Source organism: Rousettus aegyptiacus, unplaced genomic scaffold (assembly GCF_014176215.1).
Source record: "Rousettus aegyptiacus isolate mRouAeg1 unplaced genomic scaffold, mRouAeg1.p scaffold_m13_p_3, whole genome shotgun sequence".
NCBI lineage: Eukaryota > Metazoa > Chordata > Mammalia > Chiroptera > Pteropodidae > Rousettus > Rousettus aegyptiacus.
In genome coordinates, this window is record NW_023416306.1 from 154,759,448 (window position 1) to 154,771,702 (window position 12,255).

Consider the following 12,255-nt stretch of genomic DNA (forward strand, 5'->3'; position numbering starts at 1 on the left):
GCAATTCCCAGCAGCGCTGGGAGTGGGAGCGTGGCGGCAGGGCGGGGCGAGCTAGAAGAAACCGTAAAGATCATTCTAGTCCAGCCCCCTCGCTTTACCGAGACCTAAACCCCGGTGCTGGCGTGTCGGGGTCTCCCTGGGCCTCAGTCATCGACAAGTCGGAGAGTCCGAGGCGTGAAGTTTCCTAGCCTGGAAGAGGGGCCGCCCAAAGTGCGAGATGCAGGCGGGGAAGGTCTGTGCCACACATCCGGGGAGAGGGGCGCCACTCAGGAACACTGGGGGGAAGGGATCCTGGGTGAGCCGCTCGGCCCGGCCCACAGCTCGGACAACGACTCCCAGCGTGCAGCGCGCTGCGCCGCGGCGGCCCGCTCTGCGCATGCGCGCTGCCCGCTGGGGCCTGAGGTCAGTCCAGGCCGTGCTAGCCCCGCGGCTGCACGTGCCCCGTGGGGACGTGTCGGGCACGGTTGGGTCGATAGTCCCTCGCGTTTCACGTGATTCCCCCCCCCACACACACACACACTATTAGGGCTTCCCTCGCTTGCCTCTTCTGCATAACCCTGCATCATCCTTTCCCGGCAGATCCGCCTGAAAGGCCCTAACAGTTACCGCACGGCCTTCCAGGGTTGTCTCGCTTTGGGACAGCACCAGTGGCAAGGGGAGGCCGGTGGCGCTTTAAGTCATAGTCACTCGAGGAGCTTACCAGAGTCTACGCCAGGGCCCGAGAATCTGCATGTTTAATAGCACCCTAGATGAGTCTCATTAAAGTTTGAGAGCTGCTGTTGTAGCTCGAAGGTGACAGGCATGTCAGATGAGATACAATATCGCTTTAATAATATAGAACCCTCTCACTCCCAAATAGGATTTTCGGAGAGATGGTTTAAAAATAAAATCAGCTAGAGTGGTCAATACATATTTGAATTGGAAATAAAATTCCTCCAAGAGTGGCCATGAGGTGGATACTTTACTTCAGCTTAAAATTTAGCTCTACAAATGTTAAAAGGAACAGGGATGGCTTATGTAGTTATCATTGGTAAAAGAAACTGCCCTCCAGTATGTCTCCTGATGACCCCTAAGTAGAAAACCTGAGGGCGGTGGCATTTACAATGACTCTGCTTACCCTTAGTACACAGTAATTAGGAAAGGCCTTCAAGGATTCTAAGCTGTAACTCTATAGTGGTCCAATCCTTCACCAGCAGTCCCTTTCTTGGCCCCATGGACCCCTCCTACCTGGCCAGGTAAGGAAAGGGATGCACCTCCAAATATGGTACAGCCAATTGTAGCCCAACTCCTGCCCTTCCAAGGACACCCGCTGCTCATCACCTGTCCTCTGTGCCAGGACCACCTTCACTTTCCGGGTAAAAGTTTCCTTCAAAAGTTCTGGGGTCAGGAACCAACCTGGAAGGGCCTGGGTTCTCACTTGTACACTTGCCTACCAAGAAGATGGAATTGTTAGTTCAGGGATAGTGTGCTGGGAGGTGCAAAAGGGAGAGAGAACTTGGGTGAAACATCTGCATTCAAAGAGATGGTAGACAGGTAACCTGAGAAATTTTATTGAGTTCTCCCTCATCCATGCGGATACATGTGTCTGGAAAAATTCATGAGTGCTAATTAGTAGTGACTCTATCCTGGGTCCCACTTTGAAATGCAGGTTACCCAATGAGCGCTAGAGGAATTAACTTTGAGTACCTTAAACTTTAGAGGAGAGTTCACATATTTAGCTGCCTCCATGGGCCTAAAGGTACAAAATTCAGAAAAGTGGGCCAGTGGGGGCCATGGCAGATCAGAGGGGTCATGGCCCTGACTGAAGGGGGCCCTGAATCCTCTCCAATCAGTAGTTGCTGCTAAGGAAGCCAAGTTCACTGTCTCCAGATTTTTTTAAGAAAAAACAGACAACAGGATTTGTATATGAAACATCCTGATTTTTTTAATGTTGGGAGCTAGTCCTCTCTTGATAACCATGGGGAATTGGTTGCAGGGCCCCTCCCCCCCACCCACCCACAGATACCAAAATCAGAGGATGCTTAAGTCCCGAATAGAAAATTTATTTGCATATAATCTATGCATATCCTCCAGTATACTTTAAATCATTTCTAGATTCTAATATACAATGTAAGTGCTCTATAAATAATTGTCATTCTGGATTGTTTAGAGAATGATAAAAAAGTCTGTACATATTCAATACAGATGCAACCATTGTAGGCTTAACTATATAGTACATGTCAGCAACAATGTAACTTGTTCTTTCCAAATATTTTCAATCCAGGGTTGGTTGAGGTTGGTTGAATCCACAGATGCAGAACTCACAGACACGGGGTGGGCTAACTGTAATTGAGACATTTTTAAATACTATGTAGGCCAACAAAACATTGGGCTTCCAGCCTGAGACCTCAGCTTTGGAGTGAATGGGCCCCAAGCTATTTTTATGAGATCAGCTGAGAGCCTGGAAGACTGGTGGGTGGGAGGTTGAAAGTATGGGTCACCAAAGCATCAAGAATTAGAATTCCTAGTCCTTCTGCTACTGCTGGAAGGACCCTAAGCCATCACTTTAGGGCAACCATTTTACAGATGAGGGAGCTGAGGACTAGAGAAGGCAGGGATTTGTCCCAGGTCATACAGGGCTGGTTCCTTCACTGGGACCAGACCCCAGTATGCCAGCTTAGAGGCTCAGAACCACTTTCTCCCTCTGCGTACCATAACCCCTCCCCCTCTACCACAACATCAGCTTCTTCAAAGAGTAAGATGATTAAAAGGAGGGAACTACTACCTCAAAACCAGGCCGCCCTGTCCACCCAGGACACCAAACCTGGCTCCACCAGGAGTATAAACTTCCTCCAATTTGGGAAGAGATAACCTTTCTGACTTGAGTCAAAGTTCCCCTGATGCCTGCCTAGCCCAGGTTCCCCATTGGCTCATGGGATCCACCCCTTCAGGGGCCCTCCCCCACTGTCCTGCAGCTCTGTGAAAGGGGACATACCTCAGAAGGCCAAGGGTCAGTCACTGAAGCACCATGACTGAGTCTGGCAAGGTAAGGAGGGCACTTGAAGGTTGGCTGCCGCTTTGGGGGTCCCTCGCACCTTAGGAACGTATGACAGCACAGTTTGGAGCCGAGGGATCTCACAGGACTCCTGAGGCCTCTGATCCAGAGAGCGCTGAGTCTGGCCTGAGTTGCCCAGACATAAGCCTAAGGAATGAGGCCTGGCAGGAAGGGAAGAAACAGTGCTGGCTCGGACCCCCCTGGCTGGGGGCTGGTGCCTTTTCTCCAGTGGACTCCTGGGGTTGGGAACCCACCCAGCACAGGTTAATATACACCCTCATCCTCTCTCTCCTCAGCCCATCCTCTATTCCTATTTCCGAAGCTCCTGCTCCTGGAGAGTTCGAATCGGTAAGAGCTGTGCCTCTGCCAAGAGCCTGGGTGGGGGTAGGACAAGGTGGTGGAAGCCCTGTGAAAAGCTGGCCTGAGACAGAAGGGTGCTCTGTCAGACAAGGCTTAACCTCCAGCAAGCAGCACCCCCACTCTCCTGAAGCCCTCTAGCCTGAATAGCACCTCCACCTAGGAAGTTGAACTAGAGGAGTGGGGGTGGCGGGAAGGGAGGGTTCTTTTTTCTTTTGGGCCCACCACCCCTCCCACCCTGCTCTCCAAAGCCCCTTAGCAACCATGCTTAAAAGCAGGCTCACAAAATCCAGAGATCCTTGGTAATTGGCAGGAAACAGCTGGCCTTCCTCAGTTGTTATTTGATCTGGCAAATCAAACAGACCTGGCCATTGTCTATCCCAGCTTAATCCTTCCGTCTGTCAGTTTAACACAGCCTTTGGCAAAGGTCATAGTCCTAGCAGCTTATACTGAAAGAGAACTGTGCTGAGTGCTTTGTGTGGATAATTCCATTTAAACCTTCACAGCCTGAGGAGGGAGGTGCTATTATTGTCCCCCTTATACAGATGAGGAAACTGAGGCACAGAGCCCACAAAGTTACTTGTCCAAATGCTACACAGTAAATGAATTGATGAAATTTGAACCTAGCCCTAACTGGGAAGCTATCCTCCATGACCCCACCCCCATCCCACAGTCACGTGATATTTGCTGGAATCAGTAGGCAAGAGCACTGTGGTGCCAGAGGACACATTTCTCCAAGACGCCTTCCCTGGACCCAGTGCCTCTGGTCTGGCTGGGCCGGAAGCCAGAGCAACATGCGCGCAGTCTCTCCGCGGCCTCATTGGACACTTTCACTGTCCTTAGTGGAGCTGACCAGCTCTGAGGAGGACCTCCTTGTCTCCCAGACTCTCTTCAGACTGTGACACATCATGTCTTCCCCTCACTTCTCTGCCCTTGCCTAAGACTGGCCCTCACCATATTTTAATGCACAAGTGCACGTGTGTGTGCGCGCGCGCACACACACACACCCACACACACACACAATCTTCTCCGTTAGGGTTGACTGAGAGTTTTTACCCTCACCTTGCCAGGGGAAAATTTCAAAGGGGATGGAGAGGAAATATGGTTACTGGGGGTCATAACTGATGTTCTAAGACCACCGAAGGTCCCTGTTGCCCTGCTTGGACTCTAGTGAACAGCCCTGAGAGCAGAGAAAATGGATGACAAAGGGATTCTTCTCTAAACAGACGAAGAGTTTCATCGGCCTATGTGTGCACTTCGTGGTCACTTGAGCCCCTTCTCTTGGCCCTTAGATGCCTTAATGAGGGCAAAATTGCATGTCTCGAACAAATAAGTCCTATTCACCCCTGTTTAAGGACCTGGAAGGGACAGAGATGAGGAAGGTGTTTCCCTGCTGTGTGCCAGGGCACACACCTTTAGAGCACCACCCAGGGACACAAAGGCCCTTTTGGAGGTATGGAGAATAAGGCTCTTAAGAGTTCAGGGACAAGAGAAGCAGAGTGTTATGGACTTAGAGGAGTAGGTGGTGACCAGGGAAGCCAGAGAGAAGGGCTGGGCTTTGACCACCTTCCCTCTGCAGCCTCATGGTGTCCTGGAATGTGCAGCCAGGGGCTGTCCTTTGACTGCTGTCTGCCATCTCTCTTAGCTCTGGCCTTGAAAAGCATCGACTATGAGACAATACCTGTCAACCTCCTAAAGGATGGGGGCCAGCAGGTAAGGAGGCTTCCCCCTGGCCACAATGTGGGAGCTGGAGGCCTTGGAGAAGGACGCAGCAGAGGGTACAGACTTCCGCCCCCAAGAGGTAAACCTGTGCTCTGTGGTCCACTGGCTCGAGAAGGCTGCTGGCTCTCCTTCGTGGGGCAGGGTGGCAAGCTATGCAGCAAGAGGAGCCATGGGAAGGGCCCAGGCTCCAGGCTCCATTCCACGCCTGGCCTCTCAATGCCTGACCCCAGGAGGGTGGGTAATGAGTGGGTCCTTACTCCATACTGGGCCCTCTGCGTGTGTCTTGGTGGCCACAGTGTAAGGCGCAGATAGCTAGGCCACTGGGATGAAGCCTGTAGCTCAGCGGCCACTGGGGGTTGGGATACTGTATGGATTGCCCAGGTATCACATTGGGCCTAGGAGGTTCAGGAGTGAGCAGCGGGCCTGGGGTCTTCCTACTGGCCTAGTTCTGCTTCAGCCAACTCAGGCCAGGCCTCCCAGCCCACAGGGCTTTTTCTCCACAGTTCTCCAAAGAATTCCAGGCACTGAATCCCATGAAGCAGGTGCCAGCCCTGAAGATTGATGGCATTACCATTGGCCAGTCAGTGAGTGCAGGGTTTGGGAGGCCCCTCGTGGGAGCGGTGCCCAGAGTGAGAGGACTTCCCAGCATGATTAATGTTTGGTGGAGGGAGGAATATGGTTGCCTGCTTTGGGAAGTGAAGGGAGATTTGAGCATATGGAGAACCAGTTCTGCAGGATGAGGATCCAAAAAGAGCTCGTCCCCCTGCAGAGACTCTTAGCTTCATAGGGCCCAAGCTGAGGCAGGTGAGGAGGAGGAGAGGGAGTTCGCTGGTCCTGTCCCCTCTGATCCAGTGGCCCCAGGCCCTGTCTGTGCTCTCCTCACTGTGGGTCCCTAACTGCTCCCTCTGGACAGCTGGCCATCATCGAGTACCTGGAGGAGACTCGGCCCACTCCACGACTCCTGCCTCGGGACCCGAAGAAGAGAGCCAGCGTGCGCATGATTTCCGACCTCATCGCCGGAGGCATCCAGCCCCTGCAGGTGTGGCGCCTGTGCACTGTACACTCACACACTGACTGTGGTGAGCTCACAGTGAGACGCCCAGCTTGGGTGTGCGGGTGGCAGGAAGACGGATTCTCAGGGGCTGAGACCTATACCACGTGGCGGGGCGGGGGAACCCCAGCATCGTCTGCCGGGTCCCCAACTGCATTCCTAGAACCCCTAGGTTTTCAAGGGCATGTCCAGAGGTGCTGGAGGGGGAAAGGCCAGGCGACAGGGGAGTGGCTAAGCAGCACAGGTCCCAGCCTCCCGCCTTTCACCAGGGCAGCCCCCCTTTCATCTGCTCCGTATCATAGATTGGGATTCCCGTAAGATTTTATTTTTTATAAAGCTGTTAATGTTTTTTTTTTTTTAAGTAATAAAACAATTAATCTGTGCTAACCCCTGACTTTATAAATGAGAAAATAGTCCCAGAATGGTGGGGTGACTTTGCAGAGTCACTCAGCTAAGTATGACAGCAAAGACCAGAGCCCAGGACCACTGACTGTGCACCTGCGCCACTTTATCTTTTGTAACAAAGGAGGTTGTAGCAGACAGTCATTGCCACTTAAGAGGTGAGAAAACCGAAGCCCAGGAGTGAAATGGCTCCAGGGGCACAAGGATGGAGCCAGAGTCCAAATCTCATGAAAGCCAGTCCTACGGGCCTCCCCATCGCACCCCCACCCTGCAGTGCACTCCCACGTCTCACAAGGGACCATGCAAAAGAGAAGTGTTGAGTGTGAGAGTTACAGCCACACCTGTCAGCCATGGCAGCATCCTGTGCCCCTACCCTTGCCATCTCTGCCAGAGTCACAGGCTTCCACACTACAGGAGCCACTGGGGCAGCCTGAGCAGGAGGCTGCTGGGATCGTCACCTCCCTCGGGGCCCTGATAGGAGGAAGGGCCTCACGGAACTTGGGAGAGTCAGGGGGAGGACAAGTATACAGTCAAGGACATACGGGAACTGGGCTTCCCTGAGGAGGCTTGGCTGATCAGGCCCAGCCTGGCTCCCAAAGTCAATCACAGATTTTTCCTTGGTCTGCACAGAACCTGTCCATCCTGAAGGAAGTGGGACAGGAGAAACAGCTGGCGTGGGCCCAGAAGGCCATCAGCTCTGGCTTTAATGGTGAGTTCTTACTGTAAGCTGCCTCCAGGTGACCTCTCAGAGAAATGACCCTTGCATCCATGGCCCTGGGCATCTGAAGGTAGCTTCACAGGCTCTTTGGTCTTGATAGTGGCATGGATGAGGGTGGTGGGTTAGGGCTGAGGAGGCAGTAGGTTGGGCAGCAGCCAAACCTGGCCTCAACCTCTGGTACTTCTGGGAACCTCAGTATCTGATTCCCTTTGGTGCTGGATGACCCAACCTCAGCTTCACTGCCCTCTCTAGCCAAGAAACCAAGGCAAACAAAGTGCCAGCCTGTCCATGTGAGAGCTGCTCCTTGGCCATTGGCAGGTATTGTCCCCTCTTGGGGAGGGCATGGCAGCTGGACTTGGGGAGCCCAGGAAAACATCATCTCGTCCCCATGTCCCTATCAACTCTCTTTATATCTGGCCACCATAATCCGTCCAGCACACATGCCCCAGCCTGTCCCTCAGATAGCTGCCCATGCAGAACTATGGAGGCTAAGGCCCAGAAAGGCTGATCTCCCCGTTCTGTGCCCAGAGTAAAGATTATTCATGTGGCCTCCCCACAGCTTTGGAGCAGATTCTGCAGAGCACAGCCGGGAAGTACTGTGTGGGAGATGAGGTGAGCCCTCTCAAGCCTGCCCACAGCGGCCTCCTGCCTCATGATGACCCTTTTCCACTTAGACTCCGCCATCTCCCTTCACCCCAGGACAGGCTCGGCTCAGACTGCTTCCTGAGAAGGCATGGGGGTGGGGGAGGGGAAGGCACGTAAGTCGTCCTCTCCATGCCAAGCAGAAGGTAGCTCATGGGGTGCTCCTTGGCTAGTTCCTAGCTAGAGACATCATCTCTGAGATAAGGAGGTGGCCTAGACATTAGATGAGGGATTAGACTAGATGATGTTTCCTTTCCCTCACAATTCTGAGATTCTAGGGATCAGATGCCCTTGACTCCTACAGGCTAAGGCCCTGGTCCTGTGATAATTCTGGTTCCAGGGCCCCTATACCTGACCCCTTCCCCCCGCTGCCCCAAGGCACCTCCTCCTTTCTGGGAGCCCTCACTAGGAGCCTGCGATGGTGTCTTTTTAAGAAGCACAGTACATCCACTAAGGCAGTCAAATGTTCTCTGACCACCCACAGAGTTGGTTGTCAAGGCAACTGGAGCATGGCCTGGGAGAAGCCTTCTGCTCTGGGGACAGTCCCAGATGCAGAAGGGGGTGGGGCAGTGGGGATGGATGGAAGAGCCAGAAGCAGTTGGGAGCATCATAGGCTGGCACCCCAGTACTGTCACCAGTGGACACACCCAGCCCAGCCTGTGAGTCCGGGGTGCACACCCTGACGCAGACCTACCCAACACTCTCACAGGTGTCCATGGCTGACCTCTGCTTAGTACCTCAGGTGGCAAATGCTGAAAGGTAAGAGAGAGCTCCACCACCCTCCCTCTTCCTCTTGGTTCCTCCCCTCAAAGTACCCAGCTTCCTCCCGCAGTCAGCCTCCCCACGCCCCACTTTAGCTACTAAGGTAGCATCTCATGGAGAGACTCTCCCTGACTGGCCAAGGGGCTCCCTGTGCCAGGCCACACCAGCCGCTGTGGCCTGGAAGAGACGGAGCAGAGAAATCAGTGGAATGCCCCCTACTATGCCTACTGCAGCCCAGGCAATCCTGTATAGCCCCTGAACCTAAGAGGAGGTGGCTTACCTGGTGGACACCTCTAGAAGAAACCACCCCAAGAGCCTTCTGTCCCCACTGATGGTGTATCTGTGGCCGGCAGTGAGCTCTACCTCTGCTTTTATCCATCAGCCCTTCAATAGGGCGTGAATAAGAACCTCTCTGTGCAAGGCATGCGTTCAGCACCCTTAGGGATACAGAAATGTATGATACAATCCTTGCCCCCAAGAGGATTATGACATGGGTAGAGAGATAATCTGTATATATAAATACCTAGCACTGTGCCGTACACGTAGTAGGTTCTCAATAGCCATTGCTTGAATGGAAACAGTGGGTAACAGATACCAGACGATACTGCACAAGAGCTAGAGAGCTAGCTACCTGTGAATAAGGCTTCCCACCTGGCAGGGTCATCTTCCTTGCCCTTTCCTGGCCCGCCCCAGGGGCCTCCTCCAGCCTTGCTTCTGTGCTTCCCCCACCGCCCAAAGGGCAGTCTCCCTTTACCCCTGCAGACCTTGGCTGAGGTAGGTGTTTCTCTGCCACAGGTTCAAGGTGGATCTCACACTATATCCTACCATCAGCCGTATCAACAAATCACTGCTGGCCTTGGAGGCCTTCCAAGTATCTCACCCCTGCCGGCAGCCAGACACACCCCCAGAGCTGAGGGCCTAGCTCTCAAACCATGCTGCACTGGTGCAGAAGTAGTAGCCAGAGGGCTGAACAGGCCTGGAAAAGAGCAAGCCCTAACTCAAGAGGCAGGAGACTTACGCTCCTAGCCCTTGAACCTGAACTCTAGCCCTGGATCTGCCTTAATACTTAACCTCTTTCTGCCTTTGTCCCCTCATCTGTCAAATTAGGGCAAGGTGAAATGGGAGTATGTGGGAAGGAGGGAGGTGGGAACATTACCTGCAACCTGTGTCATGAAGCAGTCACGAAGATGAAGTGAGAATGAAGACTGAAATGCCTGGCAAGTTTACTGCAGAACCACAGGAAGTCTGAGCACCACTTCCCATCCCCTCCACGGTACCTGACTCCCAAAGAATGGCCACGCTACAATCTGATAATTAAACTGAAGCCCAGTCCTCCAGGACAGTTAAGGCTGAAATGTTCAGTTGTTCAGTTAAGGCAATTCCAGAAGATGAATGCTTTTCCTAGCTGGAATCCCCGTGTCTGGACCAGGAGAGGAAGTCAGCTAGCCCCTTGTCAACCCTGTGATAGGCCTAGCCCTGTGGACTGAAGAGCAAGGAAAAGAGATCACCCCAAAAACCTGCCTGAGAAAATCAGACAAGATCCAGAAAAGAACAGATATAAGAAGCAGGAAAAAGGATTTTGTGACCAGTTGAGTTCCCAGGACTAGGAAAGGTACCATTGTTATGTTCCACTGCTGCTCCAGAGGGAAGGTGGCCCTTCAGCCCAGTCCCTCATCTTCAGGGTCAGCATTTCTGGACCAGTCCCAGGATCAGGCACTTAAGGTAAATCTAGTCAGGAACAAATGGCCCTGGAAACTAGAGATGGCCTCCTCCATGGGCAGTGTGAACAGATACTGACCAGACTAGCTCAGGAGACCAATCAAGTAACAGTCTACCTTTGGTTCCCATGCCTGGCAATGTTCAACCAGAACCAAGATCACCTCTTAGCAGAGATATTGTAGGGGACTAGGATCCTTTCTGGCAGTGAAACAAGATAACTTTGATGTCTCATAGCTAAGATTGCATTTCTCCTGCATGGTGGAAGTTTAAACGGAATTAAGGTATATATGTCTGGTTCAAATGGGAGCCACTTTCTCAGTTGAGTCCCTTCAGCCCCAATTCCAGGGTACTAATTCTCCCTTCTCATCCTGGGCCCCTCTGTGGCCTTTCCTCTCTTAGATGACCTGAGTTCCAGGCTCTAAAGTGACCAAAGTGGGCCACTCTTGCTCATGAGGTGAGTTTGTCCTGGCAGAACCAGATCATAACTGGGATAACTGGGAAGTAGCTAAGACACAACAATGAGGGAGAGTCCGTGGTACCCCCTGTCCTGCCCTGCTGCCATGAGGACTCTTTTCTCAGGTTACTTCCTGCCTGGCTGGAGCACAGCAGTGGGCCTCCCTGTCCCTGGAGAGACAAGGGATCAGCAAGGAGCCGCAGGCAAGCCACAGGGGCTAGGCTTGGCTAAATGAGATGCTGCTGCCACTTCCTGAGGATTAAGGAAGCGGCTGGCTCTACCTCTCACCAAGAGGCCTTTGGGAGCCCAAATGGTCTGAAATGATTTCCAGCGCTACTGATGTTACCAGGTTCCCCCACCCCTTCCTCCTCCCAGTCTCATTTCCAGGCAATAGAGAAGTCCAAAATACTTAGCAGTAAGGGAACTAGATAGAATCCACATCTAGGACAAGGTACAGAAAAAGACAACCCGAGATCACTGCCCCTGCCCTGAATGATTCTAGAGAGAACTAGGTATGAGGAGGAGGTAAACCAAGGTCACAGCAGGCATCATTCCACTTTGGGAGAATACCCAAACTAAGACGGCTGCTGAACTTAACCAGAACCTCGTGGGTTAAAGAGCGTCAGACTGAATGCCAAGAGCTGCACTGTGTGAGCTACGTTATATCACCCTGAAGTACTTCAGTGTCAATGACAGACCAAATATGCGTGCCTTTAAAAATTAAAAAATAGGCTGTAGTCCTGGTCAGAAATGGCAGCAGCAGCTGGGTCCTGGGTTTCTGGGCTGCTACCTCAGTTCCGGCTGCAGCTGGCGCAGCCTATGTGGCACCCACCGCGAGGAGGGCTCAGTGGAAGGGCATGTGGAAGGCCCTCCCCTACTGCGTCGTGCTCCTCGGGGTGGGAGTGAGCATGCTGACCATCTTCCGGAAGTCGCACCACGGGGGACACAAGACCAGAGTTCATTGCCTACCCTCAACTCCTCAATGGGTTCAAGCATTTTCCCTGGAGATATGGTAACCATACCGTAGTCCTTAACACTTATGTGAATCCACTTCTGACTGGCTCTGAAGATGAACAGAAGTTGGACCACTACCCAGTGGGGACCACAGTGCTGGTTTGGACCAGTGCTCTGCACACGGACCAGAAAAGTGTATGGGACCTCAAGCTGACTTTTCCTTGTATCACATGATGACCAGTATACTGATCTTCCATCCCTTTGCTTATGATAGTAGATGGCTTAAATAATAACTTAGATTGGTCATAAAATAATCTTCGGTATGTTATATATTAGCAGTGACATATTGCATTCAGCATATCTAAACATAACTCATTAAAGATCCCTAGCTACATGTAGTCCGCCTGGACTTTTTATTATTGGTTTATTATTCACAATTA

The 12,255-nt window shown here is 52.4% G+C and overlaps 1 protein-coding gene and 1 pseudogene across 6 annotated transcripts; both read left to right on the plus strand.

Moving 5' to 3' along the window:
• Positions 1 to 97: 97 nt before the first annotated feature.
• GSTZ1 (glutathione S-transferase zeta 1) lies at positions 98 to 11,923 on the plus strand. Of its 6 annotated transcripts, XR_001598351.2 has the most exons (10): positions 2,001 to 3,025; positions 3,331 to 3,382; positions 5,037 to 5,104; positions 5,617 to 5,697; positions 6,027 to 6,152; positions 7,197 to 7,275; positions 7,844 to 7,896; positions 8,636 to 8,685; positions 10,807 to 10,861; positions 10,987 to 11,923. XR_001598351.2 is itself a non-coding variant. In XM_016156617.2 (9 exons), exons 1-9 carry the CDS (start codon positions 218 to 220, stop codon positions 9,608 to 9,610), a joined length of 651 nt encoding a protein of 216 aa, XP_016012103.2. In that variant the 5' UTR covers positions 98 to 217; the 3' UTR covers positions 9,611 to 10,043. The 6 variants fall into 6 exon arrangements, 5 of the variants coding, with proteins under 5 accessions (XP_016012103.2, XP_016012105.2, XP_016012104.2 ...); XM_016156617.2 differs by lacking the exons at positions 2,001 to 3,025; positions 10,807 to 10,861; positions 10,987 to 11,923 and adding exons at positions 98 to 232; positions 9,484 to 10,043; XM_016156618.2 differs by having other exon boundaries at positions 2,002 to 3,025; positions 10,807 to 11,923.
• LOC107516670 lies at positions 11,612 to 12,213 on the plus strand (annotated as a pseudogene).
• Positions 12,214 to 12,255: the final 42 nt, after the last annotated feature.

What these genes read in the sequence shown, in the direction of transcription:
- GSTZ1 (XM_016156616.2), top strand. An exon ending in GAGGCATCCAGCCCCTGCAG is followed by an intron (nt 6,153 to 7,196) that starts GTGTGGCGCCTG and finishes TGGTCTGCACAG; the next exon opens with AACCTGTCCATCCTGAAGGA. An exon ending in AGTACTGTGTGGGAGATGAG is followed by an intron (nt 7,897 to 8,635) that starts GTGAGCCCTCTC and finishes ACACTCTCACAG; the next exon opens with GTGTCCATGGCTGACCTCTG.